This window comes from Caloenas nicobarica, chromosome 23 (assembly GCF_036013445.1).
Source record: "Caloenas nicobarica isolate bCalNic1 chromosome 23, bCalNic1.hap1, whole genome shotgun sequence".
In the NCBI taxonomy this organism is placed as follows: Eukaryota; Metazoa; Chordata; class Aves; order Columbiformes; family Columbidae; genus Caloenas; species Caloenas nicobarica.
In genome coordinates this window covers 6,290,783-6,308,675 of record NC_088267.1, presented here as the reverse complement: position 1 = coordinate 6,308,675, position 17,893 = coordinate 6,290,783, and the positions used below count along the sequence as shown (strand labels likewise).

Sequence of the window (17,893 nt, the reverse complement as noted above, 5' to 3'; positions counted from 1 at the left end):
AAATTGTTCCTAAATCCAACCTCAGCCTCCCCTGGTGCAACTTGAGGCCGTTTCCTCTGGTCCTGGCGCTTGTTCCTGGGGAGCAGAGCCTGACCCCCCCTGGCTCCAAGCTCCTTTCAGGCAGGTCAGAGATCAGAAGGTCTCCCCTCAGCTCCGGTTCTCCAGCTGAACCCCCAGGTCACAGTGCAGCAAAGTCCCAGAACATTCCCGTGCCCCCAGAGAGGGTTTTACAAGGCAACGGGTGGGAGGGAAGGGACCAGCCCCTGGTCACTGTCTTAGCTCACGAGGACAGAATGTGTCCTGCCCATGGAGCCCAAAATATCCCCAGGCACAGTCCGTCCCGGCACCAGCCCCAGTTCCCCGTGTAACACACACCGTGCCCAGTGCCACCGGGTCACCGTGGGACAGACACCGTCACCAGGGGTGTTGCTGCTCCTACAGGGTGTTTCAAAAAGATAAACCCAATTTGAAAACATTAGATATGAATTAAACTATTGTGTCGTCGTTGTCTGTGCAGCAGGTGGAGAGAATACAGACCCTCGAGGAGCTGCTTTGTTTCCAGCCTGAATTTATCTGCTTTGGACTCCATCAGACTTAAAGGCTCATTCAGCACAGCCCACAATTATTATTCTTATTTTCCTATTGCATTACTGCATTTTTAAACACCACTAGCATTATGTTTTCAAATACCACTAACATTATGTTTTTAAACTGAGGGCACTTGTAATGCAAACAAAATGCATGCATTGGGATCATAACTATCAGCTGCAGGTAGGGAGATTATTAACATGCCTATTGCCCTGTGAGACAAACAATGAAAGCTGCTGATGAATTATATATGTGCTCACAAATTGCAGACCTTGGTTAAACACAGGGTGAGGAATTTATTCGTTTATAAATGTGACCATCTGAAAAAAGGAAGGGGGTTAAAATGGTACAATGAGTTAAAAGAGACCCACAGTGCCAACTCACCCACAAGTTATTTGATGCTGGAGTAGAAAAATGAGAGAAAAATAAAGCAAGGACTGGTCCTTCCTGGGTGCTACTGCTGCTGGAGGGAGAAGCACGGGAAGCGCTGGGTGCCCATGGGTAATCCTTTGGGGATTTAAAATAAATCTGGAGAGGAAAACTTGGAGTGCAAACTAGGACTCGCTGCTAAGACCAAGCTTTGCAAGACTGTAGGGGGGGAAAAAAGGATTAAAATAACACTTTTAAGAGCCTTCATGCTTTGCAGCTCCCTGAACGAGGGGTTTAGACACAAGCCTGGGCTGGAGGCTGGGTGCTGGGGTGGCATCACTGCTCCTGCTCCCTGGATCTGGCTCCTTGGGGACACGGCTGGGGATGCACCTCGCTCTGCGGGGACGGGGCTGGTCCCTCCCCGGGGCTCTTATCAGCGGCTGCCAGGGGCTCCTGCTGCACCCCGATACGTGCTGGGCTCCACGTCACGGGGCTGGCGTGCCCCCAGTGCCACGTCACCCCCCGCCCCAGCAACAGGACCAGGGCATCCCACAGGACACCCGCCTTGGGATGAGGACCGCTGCCCCAAATCCTGGCTACACGCCAGAGAAGTTGTGAACAGTTGCTGCAAGGAGGGTGCACTGGAGCTGAGCGCACCCCCTCATACAACTAGGGAGTGCACAGGCCCCTCCTTTTGCCCCCTTGAACAACCCAGGGCTGCTCCCACCCACCCCAGAGCTGTGGGACCCCCATCCCCTATACTGCATGTGCAGGATGAGTCCCTGGGGCTGAGCAAGAGCAAAGGGAAGCTGCAGCTCACGGGCGCTCGCTCAGCAGCGCTGCCCTGCAGAGGGGTTGGGGGAAAAAAAAGAAAAAGAAAATAAATTAAAAAAGAACAATTTTATTTTTTTTTTTTTTTTCAAACAAGATCTGTAGCAAAGTCACAGTGGCATTTCGACACCAAGTCAGGAGTAAATATACACCCCCCCCCACCAAAAAAAAAAAAAAAAGGAAATAATTTAACTGGAGCTACAGTTCAGCAGAGACAAACCAGCAGTGGCCAAGCAGCAGGTGATGCCGCTGGACCCGGCCCCGCGCTCCAGCAGAGCCGGGAGTGGGGGCTCTCCCAAACCAGCACCCCCTGGTGACCCGCGCTGCTGGGAGATGCTCCGGCACATCTGGGTAACGCCACGGCCGCCACGTCCCGCACTGTCACCTCACAGCAGGCACTTCATGTCCCCAGTCACAGGGCCTCGGGCAGGCAGGATGGGGCAGGTTCAACCCTCCCGCAGCCCCCCCAGGGCTGGGTTGGGGTCCAGTGTGCCAGGACCCCTGGGGAGGAGCAGCGAGGGGCTGCGCGCACCCCCAGCCACAGAGGGGACACCCATGTCACAGCGGGCACTGCAGCAGTCAGGACACCCTGGAGGAGCCACAGCCTGTCCCCCAGCCACAGGGACACCGATGTGGGGGGGACCCAGCTCGGAGGCGAGTGTCACCGTGACGGGATGGCTGGATCCTTCCCACCCCTCCTGCGGTGGTGCAAGGCAGAGACCTGGGGTCGGGGTGCCAGGGCAGCATCCCCCCCAGCAGCTGCACGTCTTCCAGCACAATGAGACCCCAAGAAGCCGGGGTAAGGCCCATGAGGACAGTCCTGGTGCCAGCAGGGGACGCAGAGGTGTCACACCATGGCGAAGGCAGCACCCCCGGTTTGGCTTCATGCAGGCTCACCCCAAGAAAGGCACAGAGCACCCCCAGATCTCAGGGGGCTTCCCAGCACTGGTGGCATCTCAGTTGTCCCCTCCCCTCTCCTAGGCTGGGGCAGGGAAGCCCCCCCTTTCCTTCCAGAGCTCCAGGCCCCTTTTAGCGGGGGGGAAGCCAATATTCCAGCAAAGTCTTTAGGGTCCCAGCTCCCTCCTGGCTTTTCCTCCCAAACCTGGGGGATGAGGAGGAGGAGGGAGCGAGGTCGGTCAGGTCATGTAGCGGGTGACGGCTCTCAGGGCATAGAGCAGAGCCGCCTGCATCCGAGCCTCCAGCAAGAGCAGGTTGACGTGCACCTACGAGAGAGGGGGGTCAGGGCATGGGGGGCTCGGCATCCCCCCACAGCCTGCCAGGAGGGGCAGGGATGGGGCAGCACCTTTTCCGAGTGCTTGAAGTGTCTCCAGAACTGTGTGTACATCCGCTTGGTCGTCTTCTCCGGGTAGCAGGCCACCGTCTTGATGTAGATCTTCAAGCTGCGCTCCAGGAGCTGGTTCACCTCCCCGTAGTCATAGTCGTCGTAGCTGGGGGAGAGAGGACGGTGCGTTACTCCACATGTAACCCCCACCCTTTGACACATCCCAAGGGCTTTCTGGACGGACCCTGAGCCCCCTAACAGCATCGCCTTGCTGTAGTCTAAGCAGTAGCAACAGCCTCACCAAGACCGAGTCTTAGAATCACAGAACAGTTTGGGTTGGACCTCCCCAGCGCCCCCCGTGCCCCCCCTGCCATGAGCAGGGACATCTGCACCAGCTCAGGTTGCTCAGAGCCCCGTCCAGCCTGGCCCGGGATGTCTCCAGGGATGGTTCAGCCACCACCTCTCTGGCCAACCTGGGCCAGGCTCTCACCACCCTCAGGGCCAACAATTCCTTCCTCATGTCTGGCCTGAATCTCCCTCCTTTAGTTTAAACCATCACCCCTTGTCCTGTCACAACAGGCCCTGTTCAAAAGTCTGTCCCCATCTTTCTCATCAGCCCCTTTTAAGTCCGGAAAGGCCGCACTAAGGTCTCCCCGGAGCTTCTCTCCTCCAGCCGAACCCCCCAACTCTCTCAGCCTGTCCTCCCAGCAGAGCTGCTCCAGCCTCGGGTCATTGCTGGGGCTCCTCTGGCCCCTCTCCAGCAGGTCCATGTGTGTCCTGCGCTGAGGTTCCCAGGCTGGACCCGCTCATGGGCTCCACCCAGGGCACAGAACAGGCTCCAGCCGTGGCTTGGGGACCTCGGGGACCTACCGAATGCCAAAGACACAGTGGACATAGTTCCAGATGGCCCTGCGCAGCATGGACGTGTCCACGCCGCAGTGCATGGCGATGGTGTTGTACGTCAGGTTGTAAACCACCTGGAACTTCTCGTCCAGGAGCTGCCCCACGTCGGGGTAGAGGCGGTTGATCAGTGAGTAGCCGTGGTCCTCCCAGGTGTAATCCTGCCGCAGAAAGGACACCGGGGTAGGGGTTTGATGGGGAAGCATGGGGTCCCTTCAAATCCAGGGACGTAAGCTGGGGTCTCCCCCAAAATGCTGACCCCCAAAACTATTAGCAACTGGTTGCGCTGCTACTCCCAGCCCTTTGCTCTCTGCACCCATGCTGTCCACGATGCTGGGGACACCCCTGCTGCCCCCGCACTGAGACAAGTGGGACCTGCCACCCCGCGCCCCGTCACCCCATCCCCTCTGGTTGGCGCGGGACCACGAGCACCCACCTGCGCCCGGAAAGTGGGGGGCGCCTGCTCGCCCCTCCGCGTGAAGTCCTTGTAGCCGAACTCGGGGTCCTCCACGAAGCAGAGGACGTTGGACTGCAGGGAGTGATCCGACAGATCTACAAGGCGATGAGCGCTGTGTGACACCGGACAGAGCAGCAGCGCTGCAGCTGGGGGCCGCATCCTGCTCCTCCCTGGGCTCCTTCCCCCCTCCCCTGTGACACCCCCGGCCCGCGGGGACCCCATCCCCGGCCAGCTGCACCCCTGCACCTCCTCACCCGAGGGAGCGACCAGCAAACTCTCCGTCTTCTCCAGCTCGAAGCGCGTCGCCATCTCCTCCTGCGTGACGCCCTCCTCCTCCAGCTGGCTCTCCTGCAGCAGCTTCATCCTCTCCATCAGCACCTCCACCTCCCGCAGCCCGTCCTTGCCCTGGCCGAGCAGAGGGCAGAGTCAGAGGGACTGCAAGCCCAGAGCAGCAGTTCTGCTGTCACTTGGAGCAGCCCCAGGGATGCTCCAAAGGGTGTTTTTGCCTCCGGGGTTGTCCTGCCCGGAGCCCAGAGCTCCCCCGTCTCATCGCGGGACCGTGAGGAGCGGGAAGCCCTGCAGAGGATGCTGCTGCACAGGGGATCATAGAATCACGGAATCATTTTGGTTGGAAAAGTCCCTCGGGATCATCAAATCCAACCGTTCCCCCACCCCTGGCACTGCCCCATGTCCTGAGAACCTCACGTCCGTCTGTCCAACCCCTCCAGGGATGGTGACTCCACCACTGCCCTGGGCAGCCTGTTCCAATGCCCCACAGCCCTTTGGGGAAGAAATTGTTCCCCAGATCCAACCTCAGCCTCCCCTGGCGCAACTCGAGGCCGTTTCCTCTGGTCCTGGCGCTTGTTCCTGGGGAGCAGAGCCCGACCCCCCCTGGCTCCAAGCTCCTTTCAGGCAGGTCAGAGATCAGAAGGTCTCCCCTCAGCTCCTGTTCTCCAGCTGAACCCCCAGCTCCCTCAGCCGCTCCCATCACACTTGTGCTCCAGCCCCTCGCCAGCTCCGTTCCCTTCTCCCAACTCGCTCCAGCCCCCCAGGATCCCCCCCTTACCCTGGAGCCCCCCACGCTGTCATCAGAGGCAGGGCTGCTGTCGCTGTGGGGCGAGGGGGGCCGGCAGCCGTGCCCCCCATCCTGCTCCTCCTCGGGGTTGATGCCGCAGCCGAAGACGAAGGAGGCGAGCGAGTGGTAGTGGGTGAGGAGCACCAGCGCCTGCACCAGTTCCGCCAGCGACCAGCTGTGCTCCCCCGTCTTCAGCAGCGCCTGCAAGGCACGGGGGGTTGGAGAGACCCCCCAACTGGCCGTGCTGTACCCCCCACCACAGCAGGGCTAAGCCCAGGGCAGGGAGACAGGAGGGCATCTGCGATGTGCCTCCCCAATAAACCAGCTGTCACCAGGACAGTCCCAGCCATGGGGGTGTCACCGATTTAGAGTCCTGCTTGCCACGGGGTGGGGGGGGTCGAGCGCATCTGCCACAGGGGGACAAGTCACCCCTTCCCCATCCCTCAGAGCAGCACAGCCCCTGCCCCCCAGCTCGGAGACTCCCTGAAAGGGTTAAATCTGGGGGGTTGTGCAAGCAGGGATATGGCCGCTGGGGTCAAGCCCCCGAAATCAGAGTGTGTTTGGGGGGGGGAAAAAAAAAACAAACCACACAACCCGCACCAGCAGCATCGGCTCTCACCTCGATGTGCTCCTTGGTGATGAGCCAGGGCCGGTGCGCCAGCAGCTTGTTGATCTCGTTGAGGTTCCTGAGTTTTTGGGGGGCACAGTGCAGCCCCTGCAGCCAGGCCGGGTTGCCCCCCACCTGCAGGAACTCGCCCATGTGCAAACCCACCAGGTAGGAGCACTGGTGCCGGGCTGCTGCCTGCGGGGAGAGCCGGGCGGTCACCCCCCGGCACCGGCCAGGGCCCCCCCGCAACCCCGCTACGAGCCCTCGGAGAAGCCAAGGCAGGAGCCCCCCCCGCATCCCCCGTGGGGAGATGAGCCCGGACAGGGGTCTCTGCCCACCCCCCTACCCGTTACCAGTTCAGGTCCCCAGCGGCCATGGAAGCGGGGGGGTTGCTGGTGTACCCTGGGTGAGCACCAACCCCAAAGGGGCTTCGAAGCCTCTGGGACCTCAGAGGGGGTCCCAAATACCTTCCCGTCTCCAGGAAAAAACAAAAAAACAAAACAAAAAACAAACAAAACACAAAAAGCCAAAAACCACACTGGGACCGTATATACCCCCCGAGACCCCCTGCCCCCAGGGCGCCCCCATCCTCACCATGATGGCGATGTAGTGGCGCTTGTGGTAGGGCAGGGGCCCGTCCATGCGCAGCAGCAGGTACTGGGTCTTCCAGAAGCTGCTGAGATACTGGGGGTGCAGCCCCATGACCATGGTGATGTTGTCCACCCTCCCCGCCGAGACGAAGGCTTCGACCAGCAGCTGGTGCCGGCTGCTCTCCGCACCTTCCTGCAGGATCTGCCGGGATGGGGGAGAGGAAGCGGGTGAAGGGCTGGGCGCTGCAGCCCCCCCATTCTTTCACAGCCCTCCTAACCTACAGGGAGACCCCCGCCCCATCAGCAGGACCCAGGAGCGCCCATCAGATGCTCACCCTGTTGGAGGTGCCCATCCGCCTCCCCGCCGCCCGGTACGGACACCTCCGGCAGCCCCCGCTGCCCGTGTCCCCCCTCCCGGCCCCAGGGGACAGCGGGTGACGGGGGGGCTCCATGTCGGACCCCACGCAGCTCAGCCCGCAGGTTGGGTTGTTTATTTGGGCTCTGGTGTGGAGCAGGGAGGAGATGGGGCTCAGCCCCCAAAGCACCTCCACCCCCAGCGTGGTGACGAAACCCCGGCGCTATCTCTGTCAAAGGGGGAACCATCTGGGACAGCGACGGCGGGTGCCAAGATAGGGCTGGTGAGCCCTGGGGATTTCTGGTCACGGTTTTTGGAGTGCGGGGGGGTAGAGCAGGATGGGGGCTGCAGCCCCTTTGCAGCACAGGGAGAAGACAGACGCGTTTGTGCGAGTGGGGAAACTGAGGCACAGGCGGGGCAGTGACTCGGGGCAGGAAAACACCGGGGTGGAAACAACACAACTGCTCCCCCTGCCCTCTAAAACAAGACACCCCCCACCCTCTGCTGGGTGGGTGACCCTTCCCCATCCAACCTCCTCCCCAGCTGCCCACCCCGTTCGGGCACCGGTAATTGAGGCGGAGGAGGGTTGGGGAGCCCCCCAGTAGGGAGGGACGTGCCCACCCCAAACCACCCCCACAGCTCTTACCTCTTCCAGGGGGATGAAGGCGCTGGGACCCCTCCCCAGCTGCCAGGGAACCTTCACCCCTCGCTCCTAGGGGGGGAAAAGCAGCGGCTTTAGCCTGGGACCGGGAGCCACCGAGTGTCACCGGTGGGACGAGCGTGGTGGCACCGGAAGGGGTGACGCAGGCAGCCGTGGGGACACGCGGCCATCGCCCTTGCGTCAGGCCAGGCAGTGCCTGATGAAATCGGGCAGAGGTGTTGCTCCGCACCCCGGGAGGTGTGTGCGACACACGGGGATCGTGCCAGGACACCGGAGCCGTGCCAGGACACCGGAGCCGTGCCATCGCGGGCCAGGAGAGCGGAGACACCCCCTGGCTCCCAGGTCTCAGTTTACAACCTCCTCGGGAAAACACGGGGGAAAAGAGAGCCCGGGGGGGACCCAGGGGGGCCCAAGGGGCAGGACGGCTCCAGCCTCGGTGCCAATCCAGGCGCTGCAGTTTGCAACCACCGCCGTAAATACAGCACCCGATAACCTCCCCGGGGCACAAAATGCCAATAAACATCACCAGTTATTTCCTCCCCTCTTCAGACCCGTTAATGTAATTAAAACTGAAATGAGCCACCCGCGTACAGGGCAGCTGCTGCTCTCTGCACTCCGAACACAAGGTTCAGCTCATCTCCGACCTCCCCATGCTCCATCTCCCCCTTCCCAGGGAACAGCAAGTGGTTCCATGCTGTATTTTCCCCAAGCAGATATTTTGCTCCTCTCCGCCAGGTAGGGTGCACACGGGGGGATGATGCAAACAGGAGCACAACGGGACCAGGGCCCCCCCAGCCCTCCTGCTGCAAGGGTCTCGGTGCCCATGGGGACCCCCCAGCCAGCCAAGGAGCTGAAACCCAGGGACACAGCAGAGCCTGAATCCTCCCCCATCCCAGTTTGGCACTGCAGCATCCCACCAGCTCGCAAGGTTGCAGCCGTGCAGGGGAAATTTCTCCACCTGCATCACAGCAGCACCCATGGGTGCCAATGGGGAGGACACAGCACCCAACCTCGAGAGCCAAAATAATCAAACAATCCCTCTCAAAACACCCACAGAGAACCCAGAACCTGGTGTGGGGCTGGGAGAAAAGAGGATGGAAAAGGTTTTAAGTGCTCTGGGAAAGGAGGCAAGGGGGAAGGGCGGCTGGTGTGTGGTCCCCCCAAATACAGGGGGACACGGCGCTTGCGTGACACCAGGGCTGAGAAAGGGCATTTGGCAGATGTGCGCCCACAGCATCGCTGCCTCCGACCCACGTTCCGGCTGCAGGAGCTGGTGGTGGTACCCGCTGCAGAGGAGATGCTCAGGGTGGGGAAGCACCCGTCTCCTCCGCCCATTCCTGCAGAAATGCCCCGGGTCCCCTCGCTAACAGGAGCCAGGGTGGCACCACAAGGCTGGGACCTGTCCCCGAGCACAGGGGACAAAGGCACTGACCCCCAGTTTCTGGCACTCCTCAGCCAGGCAGGTGCTCCCCCCAAATCACCAGCCCCACTGCCCCGAAGCGATTCCCTTCCCCACATCCCACCCCTCCACGGCTGGCGGGGGCTCCCGCGGGCGGGCAGGGCACGGACCCCCCTACATCCCGTCCCATAGGATCCCACGGCGTTGAGACAGGGAAAAGCAAGCACAGCACCCAGCAGCGCTTTCCGAAACTGAGAAGCCTTCAAAAAAACACCAACAGCACAATCAGACAAACACCTTCCAGCTCATTAGTGACGGGGAAGCTCAATGGGAAACTCAGCCCCCAAATCTACATTTTCCCCTGAGCTCAGCACCCAGCATCACCCCCAGCACCCCCGCAGCCCGGCAGGAGAGGTGACAGCGATGGAGTCACCTGCAGGAGACGAGACATGTCACCGGGGGACGGTGGCAGCGGGAGGACGGTACCCGGACACACGCAGCCGGGGATGCCGACGGCAGGACGACACGTCCCGCTCTCCAGCGTGGAGCGAGGGACAGGCAGCTGCTTCCCCCGCGGTCTTTTCTGCAGTGCCCTGCGAAGGGACGAGCCCCGGCGCTGTCACCTGGTGTCACCAGGAGACACCCGAGAGCCAGAGCCAGGCACAGCCCAGGTGACAGTGGGTGCCTTCTCCTGCCGCTGTCTCCAAACCACTGTCACAGCAGTGGGTGCAGCCTGGCACCCTCTCCCGAGAGGGACAGGGGTGTAGGGTGGCACGAGGTGACAAGGCAGCAGCTGTCGCGGTGGCCACGCGCTCCCCGTGTGTCGGGCAGTGGGTCGCAGTGCTTCGCAGGCTCCCGCCAGCGCTGGGCTGCTGCCACCCCAGCAAAGCCACCAGCCCGCACGCTGCGACATGTGCGGGATGCTCCTGCCCTGAGTCACCGCGGGAGCCGGACCGGGGTGACAGCGGGAACCGGCTGATGCCATCGCTGCTCCCGGTGCTGAGCTGGCTCTGCACTGACTCACGGTTTGGGGAGAAAGAGCTTTTTTGGTGCTTCAAGAGGTTCCCTGGGAGGGGACGGCAATGGAGAGACCCCGGGAAGGCAAATCCACGAGGGACAGGGCAGGACCGGTGACTGTGACAGCGAGGAGGAGCCAGGGAGCCCGGCCAGCCCCACCGCTTGTCGGTGACAGCTCAGGGTGACCTTGGAAGGTGCTTTTTAATCACCACTACGCAGAGGCTCGTGTGTTTTACTGCAATCCTCAGCGGTGCTGCGGTTAACCCTGGCTGCACCGTCACCGGGGAATGTCTCACCTCCCGCTTCCGCTGATGGGGAAACTGAGGCACAGAGGCGATGTTCTGACCCGCACCAGCCACGCAACCTGCTCCCAGGCTCCAGGGTACTGATGGAGCTACCGAGGGAAGGAGTTCATGCCCTGGGAAGAGCAGGACGGGTGCGCTGAGCAGCGAGCCCCCGCCGGCACCGGTGCCAGTGCTTAGTCAGGTGTTGGAAAATCATTCCCGATAAGGCGAGGTTAAACAAACACCATGAAGCCGGCTCCTGCCAAAACCCGTCAGGAGGCTGTGCCTGGGCCGTAGCGGGGGTGGGAGCGGCGCGGGGGCTCGGCCGCGCTGACGCACGGACCCCAGCCAGACCCGCTCCCCGAAAGCCAAACCCGGCTGCCACCGCTCTCCAGCACGAGGGAAAGGGGGTCCCCAAATCCCACCCTGCCTCATCCTGAAAACCCAAAAAGGTGTCACGGAGAAGAGCGGAGCTGCCGCTGAACCCCCAGCCCTGCCGTGGAGCAAAGCCGTGGTGCTTCCACCGCGCCTGGCGTTTCTGTGGTACCTGCTTGACGTTGGTGGCATCCCCACCACCGCCGTCCTCCCCCCAACCTGCCCCAAGCACCGATTTCAGGTTTCAGCTCACGCCAGCACAAGTGCCGGAGCGAGCTCCCCGGCAGCACCGCTGTCCGGGCTCTTTCCCACCCACTGTCCCAGTTTCCAGCCCCTGTCAGGAGTAACTGTCCCTGCAGCTACACCCTGAACGGCTGTTTGGGGAGGCGGCGACCCCGCTGCCCCCGGGGAAGGGGAATGCAGGAGCAAGAGGAAAAACTGCCAATGTTGTTTTGGTTTTTTCAGATGGGAAAATAAGTCTTAAAAACAGAGGCAATTCCCAACATTTCAGGGAACTCAACAGGTCGGTGCACTGAAGTTGCGGGTAGGTCCAATGGCCCGGGAGGGTCCTGCAAAGCTCCACAGACATTTCAGACTCATTTTGCACACTGGACTCCAAATGCGAAAAAACCCTGGGCAACGCAAGAGGTTTCCCAGACCTTCGGGTTAATGGGGACATCAGAGAGAACCCACACCCAGCCCAGGAACACGAGAACAAGCCGAACAGCCGGACACAGCCACCCACCCCAGCGGGCACGTCCCGCCGCCAGCCCCTGCCCCAGTTTCCCTTGGCTTCCCAGCCCGTTCCTGCAGGCAGGACCTCTGCCCGGCTCCCACACTCATCGCAGCTCCTGGAGGGATCAGGAGACCCCCAGATCTCCCCGTCCAGCCACCCCAATATCTCCCTGCCAGGACAGGGCCACCCCAGGAGCCCCGGGTGGGATCCCAGCACCCCAGTCTGCTCCCACAACCCAGTCCCCTTATTTTTAGGCTCTCCGCAAATAAGCACGAGGGTTATTTTCGCAGCCCGGCTCCACACGTCCCGGTTTCACCCCTCCCTGCAGCCGGGCTGGGGACGGGGACAGCGGCCCCAGGGTGGGGGGGCACCAGCAGCCCCCTCCCTGAGGGCCCCCCGGCTGGGCCGCACGGCGGCAGGGGATGCACGGAGACGGGGGAGGCGAAGCGAACCGGGGAGCCGAGCAGCGAGCCGAGCGCTTACCTCGGCGCCCCGCCGAGCCCCGCAGCCCCGGTACTCCTCCAGCCCCGCGCGGGGGCACGGCGAGCCGGCCAGCAGCATGGCGGCGCGGGGAGCGGGGCCCCGGGACCCCCGGGCTGTGAGCGGCCCCCCCCGGGCGGGGGCTCCCGGGCACCCCCGGCACCCCCGGCACCCCCGGCCCCGCAACGTCCCGCGGCGCCCGCCCGCTCCGCTTTTATAGCGCGGCGGCGGGAGGGGCGGGGCGGGCGACAGCCCCGCCCCCAGTCTCCACCAATGGCAGCGCGGAGGCGGGGCCAAGCCGGCGCGGTTAGCCAATAGGGAGCGGCAGCGCGGGGGGTGCTGGGGGTTGTAGTTCGCCCCGGCGCCGCTCCGGTGCGAGCGCGGCGGGTGTGGACGGGGCGGGTGTGAACGGGGCGGGCTGCACCGCGGCGCGGGACTGCGGCGGCTGAGCCGCCCGGACACGGGCAGGGAGCCCGGGAGGGGGTCTGGGGCTCCTGCCTGCGTCCACTCTGCTCTGAGAGGAACGACAGGACCGCAGGATGTCCTGAGCTGGAAGGACCCACAGGATCGGAGTCCAACTCCTGTCCCTGCACAGGACACCCCACGGGTCACCCCGTGTGTCTGAGGACGGTGTCCAGGCTCCTCTTGAACACTGTCAGGTTGGGGCCGGGACACCTCCCTGGGGAGCCTGTTCCAGTGTCCAGCACCTCTGGGTGAAGAACCTTTTCCTCATGCCCAACCTTTTCCTAATATCCAAACTTTTCCCAATGTCCAACTCCTGTTGCAGCACCTGACACAGGGAGCCATGGAAAAAGTCTCCTGAGGCCAAAGGGAAAAAAAAAAAAGAAAGCTGATGGAAAAGGCACGCGAGGAGCCTGCGCGTGCTTGTGGGCAGTGGTATTTGTCAAAATTGCTCAGCTGCTCTCAGCTTGTGCACGGAGCTTGTCCCATGGCTCTGTGCGGCCACGAGCAATCGCTGTGTCCCCCCTCCTGCCACTCCGCTGCACCCCAAGGCTCCCTAAAGCTTTGCAGAGTTTGATCGACCCAAAGAGTTTCAGAGCAGCTTTCCCCTCCCGTTCCCTACAAGGCGTCCGGCCCCGCACCAGCTCCCGTCCGTTTGGATAACAAACACCAACAAAACAAGGAGAAGGAAGGGAAAAAAAAAAAAAAAATCCCACAACCACGGGCAGCCCCAGACAGCAGCGCTGATAACAATCTGGTGCTGCTTGACAGGCTGCACATGGCAAAGTCCAGCAAACAAGCGCCGCTGCACAAACAACTCGGGTTTTGCCTGGCAACAGTCTCCTCCAGCTCCAGCCCGGAGCTCCTGCCAATGAAGCGAACGTGTCAGCGCTTCGGCAGCGCGGTGCCGGCGGCACAGCCAACGGCCGGCACGCCACGGCGCGCTGCAGCTGCACCGGCCTCTGCAGGGACGGAGTACCGAGCCACTTTCAAATGTCCCCGGGTTTGCTGCACCCCGTCCTTGTCCCCTTCCCGGTGCAGCGCAGCCTGCAGACACCCCGTGCTATTTTTAGGGGTGTTTTGCACAGGGAGGGTGTGGGGTCTGGGCGGTGTTTGGTGCGAGGACGTCGCCTCCTGCTCGCCCGGCTCCAGCCCCCCCGAGGTGCTTACCTCTGCGTTAACACTGATATCATTTGAGAGGAATCATTTGATTTGATCTGATCCACGGCCCAGCTTGTTCCTGCTTTGAGGAGAATGTGCTCCCACATTCCCCGGGGTCAGAGACGCTGTTTCAGCCGCTGTCACCCAGGTCCAGCTCCATCGACTGCTCCTTTGGCCGCATCTCACCCTGCGGGGAGCCCTGGAGCTGCTCACACGTGGGGCAAGAGCCAAACTGCTGCCAGTCCCTGGCCAGCACCGGGGCTACCTGAGGCCGCGAGCTTGGCTCTGGATAAACACGTCAGCCTGGAGACGAAAAGCCGCCTCTTGCTTTGCAGCAGTGAGGACAACACAGTGCAAGCAAACCAGACTGGGGGGCTGCCCCTCTTCCTCCCTTTGTGCCCCCCAGAAGGCTCTGGACACGGTGGGGACAGGCTGAGAGGGACCTGGGGACCCCAGGGCTGTGGGTGTGCGTCAGGCGCTGGTCCAGCTGGAGAGACGGGCTGGAGACGATGCCAAATATTTAATACAAAAATATCCCATCAGGAGACACCGAGGGCCATGCCAGAAGGACACTTGCAGGACTGGGCAGCGCTGTGTCCCCTGCGTGCAGAGCAGGGGCTGGAGGGGCTGGGCACGGCCGGTGGGTCACAGAGCCGGGCAGGGGACTCGCTTGGTGCCCCGGAGCAGCACACGGTGCCCCATCTGCTCCGGCTCGGCCCCGTCACCTGCAGCCTCAGCACTTTTCCCGGCCTGTTTGCAACGCTCCTGCCCACGCAGCAGCCGGCTCAGGCTGTCACCAGCGTCTTCTCTTGCCCCTGGCAAAGGAGGTGACCGGCCACCACCCCGGCACTGCCGGGGACTCGTGCCCAAAACGGGTGACACGGGGCAGTGCCAAAGCAGCTGCAGCATCTCAAGTCCTTTCATCCCACAAGTGTCACCAAAGAACCCTTGAGGTCCCACTTGTTGTCCCGGTTTGAGCTCAGCAGTGCTCGTTCTTCAAGGAAATATGACCGGGAGGGTTTCTCCGCGCTGGCTGATTCACAGACAGCGGCGCTGCAGCCAGGCTCGTGACAATATTCATTGGCAAAACGGTGGCAAAGACAAAATTTCCTCGAGAGAGGAACCCAAGAGCTGAACCCAAACGCCCTGTTTCCAGAAACACCAATCGTGGGAAACAGGCGGCAGCTCAGTAATTATTTTGGGACTGACAGTGCCCTTGTTACCAAGGTGCTGACTGTACTTTAGTTTAACTGTGCTGTGAGAAAGATAAACAGGAAGGCAAAGCTGATTGCTCCAGGTGAGTCACCTCAGAGCAAACAACAGGTTTGGCCAGGGACAATCTGTGTCTTGTCCGGCCCTTTGGTGCTTCACCAGCCCGGTGGTTTTGTCCAGCCCAGAGCCCGAGGACAAAGAGAAGCAGCAGAGAATCACAGAATCGTTTTGGTTGGAAAAAACCCTCGAGATCATCGAGTCCAACCGTTCCCCCAGGCCTGGCACTGCCCCATGTCCTGAGAACCTCATGTCCGTCTGTCCAACCCCTCCAGGGATGGTGACTCCAGCACTGCCCTGGGCAGCCTGTTCCAATGCCCCACAGCCCTTTGGGGAAGAAATTGTTCCTAAATCCAACCTCAACCTCCCCCGAAACAATGGTTTGCACTGGTTTGGACTGGCGGGTGCTCCTTTTGTTCTGGAGCCCTCATCTCCTGAACAAAGCTTGTGCTCACCTGGCTCAGCTACAAAACACAAGTTACTGAAGCTTTAAAAGGATTTTGAGATCCTTAGTGGTTTTTTTTAAAGACAATTTTAAAGCCTGTTGCCCCCAGGGCACATGCGTGAGCCAGCAAGATCCAGCAATTAGGGAGGAATGGAAGGGAGTGTGTTTGGGGTAATTACCGGCTGGTTAAGTCAATTTAATTCTTCTGTGGGTTTAATTCTGCTATGGGTTTACTTCTGCTGGGTACCCCCTGTCAGGCTGCGAAAGAGTTCATGGTCATTTGTGTACAAAAGTTTCAGATCCTTGCCAGGGGGCCTAGAAGTTTGGAAAGGATCTATTTATTCAAGTAATCACTTTTTTAAAAAAGAAATATCTAATCCTCCTGGTCGGTAGGTCTCAAAAAATGCTTTGCCAGAGGTTTTCGTTGTGCCTGAAAGCCCAACCACCTCCAGCCCCCATGGTCAGTGCTCAGGAAACTTTGAGCTTCTGCATCTTCAGCGGAGACTTCTGCTGGAACAGGCAGCCAAACATCAGCTCGCCTGAAATGAGCGGAATGGGGAAAAAACACTGACCAAAAACCGGGAAATCTCATTTTTGACCTTGATTTCATGACTAGCAGGTGGCTGAGATCAGGATGTAAAATTCAAGTGTGTTCAGCTACTGCCAAAAGCATATTTTGCCTAAGCTTTTAAATAAAAAATAAAGCAATCACAACTCAAAATAGATAAATAAAAAAAGATACATCCTTCTGCAAACATTCAAGCTGCTTTAGAAGCAGTGGATAAATCACCGAGAGAAGGAAATGAGGATCTTAGGCTGGGCCTGGCTCTACCCGCTGACTCAGACCCAGCCTTGGGCAGATCAGCTTGAGTCTCCTGACCCACTGTAAACAGAATTGGGCACATTCCAGGGTCCGACAGGTTTGTGCTACGCTCAGCAGAGATAACACACCCTGCAGACGCTCAGCACCGCTGCACACTTAGGCTGGACCTCGACAGGCTGGAGAGTTGGGCAGGGAAAAATTTAATGAAATAGAACAATGGCAAGTGTAGATTCTTGCATCTGGGCAGGAACAACCCCAGGTTCCAGTGTAAGTTGGGGAATGACCTGTTGGAAAGCAGTGTAGGGGAAAGGGAGCTGGGGGTCCTGGGGACAGCAGGGTGACCATGAGCCAGCACTGGGCCCTTGTGGCCAGGAAGGGCAATGGGACCTGGGGGGGATTAGAAGGGGGTGGTCAGTAGGTCAGTAGGTTCTCCTGCCCCTCTGCTCTGCCCTGGGGAGACCTCATCTGGAATGTTGTGTCCAGCTCTGGGCCCCTCAGTTCCAGCAGGACAGGGAACTGCTGGAGAGAGTCCAGCGCAGCCACGAAGATGCTGCAGGGAGTGGAGCATCTCCCGTGTGAGGAAAGGCTGAGGAGCTGGGGCTCCGAGCTGGAGAAGAGGAGACTGAGGGGTGACTCGTTCATGGGGATCAATATGGAAAGGGGGGGTGTCAGGAGGATGGAGCCAGGCTCTTCTGGGTGACAACCAGCGATAGGACAAGGGGCAATGGGTGCAAACTGGAACACAGGAGGTTCCACTTAAATATGAGAAGAAACTTGTTCCCGGTGAGGGTGGCAGAGCCTGGCCCAGGCTGCCCAGCGAGGTTGTGGAGTCTCCTTCTCTGCAGACATTCCAACCCGCCTGGACACCTTCCTGTGTAACCTCATCTGGGTGTTCCTGCTCCGGCGGGGGATTGGGCTGGGTGAGCTTTCGAGGTCCCTTCCAACCCCCGACATTCTGGGATTCTGTGACTAACCAGGATAAGCTGCCGAGCTCCCCACCTCGCACGGGGCGAGCTGTTCACCTGGCAGTCACGACAGGCTGCGAGCTCGTGATTTAGGCACTTTTGTCTGAAAATGAGCGTCGGGAGGAGCGACGAGGAGCTGCTCAAAGCTGCAGATGGAACGTCCAGCTCTGGAAACCTGAAATCACGTGGTGGGAAGGACACACTGACCAAACTGGGCTGGTTTTGCAGCCTCTCCCCAGGTTTCCCCAGCAGCCTCTGCCTGGGTTGAAGGAATTTGGTTGGATCTGGGGAACAATTTCTTCCCCAAAGGGCTGTGGGGCATTGGAACAGGCTGCCCAGGGCAGTGCTGGAGTCACCATCCCTGGAGGGGTTGGACAGACGGACATGAGGTTCTCAGGACATGGGGCAGTGCCAGGCCTGGGGGAACGGTTGGACGCGATGATCTTGGGGGTCTTTTCCACCCAAAATGATTCTATGATTCTAACTAGCCCAGATTTTTGGTCTAATCCAGCACAGGTGCTTGTACAAGGCATCACCCTGAGCTGCAAAAACTCAACGAGGCTGCAGGAGCTTCAGTGCCGAGTTGATGTCGCTCCCATACTGGGGTTCTCCAAAATCTGGCAAATCCAGGATGAAAACCCCGACTGGCACAGACCATCATCCTCCGCTTTCACAGGCACAAGAAGCCAGAGAGACTAGGAGAATAACAAAGAGATTGGAGGAATAACACTGGTGAAAAATATCTCATAGAAACTTTTTTTC

At 60.4% G+C, this 17,893-nt stretch overlaps 1 protein-coding gene across 3 annotated transcripts; it reads right to left on the bottom strand.

Annotated features, from left to right (window-relative positions):
• Window positions 1-1,838: 1,838 nt before the first annotated feature.
• Window positions 1,839-12,182, bottom strand: SESN2 (sestrin 2). 3 transcript variants are annotated; one of them, XM_065650790.1, is made up of 11 exons: window positions 10,428-10,520; window positions 9,548-9,707; window positions 7,701-7,766; window positions 6,704-6,901; window positions 6,122-6,304; window positions 5,494-5,703; window positions 4,682-4,832; window positions 4,407-4,522; window positions 3,941-4,131; window positions 3,092-3,236; window positions 1,839-3,011 (listed from the first exon to the last, which is right to left on the bottom strand). In XM_065650790.1, the coding sequence occupies exons 2-11, from the start codon at window positions 9,563-9,565 to the stop codon at window positions 2,925-2,927; spliced, it is 1,365 nt and encodes a 454-aa protein (XP_065506862.1). In that variant the 5' UTR covers window positions 9,566-9,707; window positions 10,428-10,520; the 3' UTR covers window positions 1,839-2,924. The 3 variants fall into 3 exon arrangements, with proteins under 3 accessions (XP_065506862.1, XP_065506860.1, XP_065506861.1); XM_065650788.1 differs by lacking the exons at window positions 9,548-9,707; window positions 10,428-10,520 and adding an exon at window positions 12,010-12,182; XM_065650789.1 differs by lacking the exons at window positions 7,701-7,766; window positions 9,548-9,707; window positions 10,428-10,520 and adding an exon at window positions 12,010-12,182.
• Between the last annotated feature and the right edge of the window lie 5,711 nt (window positions 12,183-17,893).

Excerpts from the sequence above, each read along its gene's own strand:
- SESN2 (XM_065650788.1), bottom strand. The coding sequence starts at position 12,087 with ATGCTGCTGGCCGGCTCGCCGTGCCCCCGCGCGGGGCTGGAGGAGTAC. Across the intron at positions 3,237-3,940 it reads CACTGTGTCTTTGGCATTCG|CTACGACGACTATGACTACG; the intron begins GTAGGTCCCCGA and ends TCTCTCCCCCAG. Across the intron at positions 3,012-3,091 it reads ACTTCAAGCACTCGGAAAAG|GTGCACGTCAACCTGCTCTT; the intron begins GTGCTGCCCCAT and ends CCTCTCTCGTAG.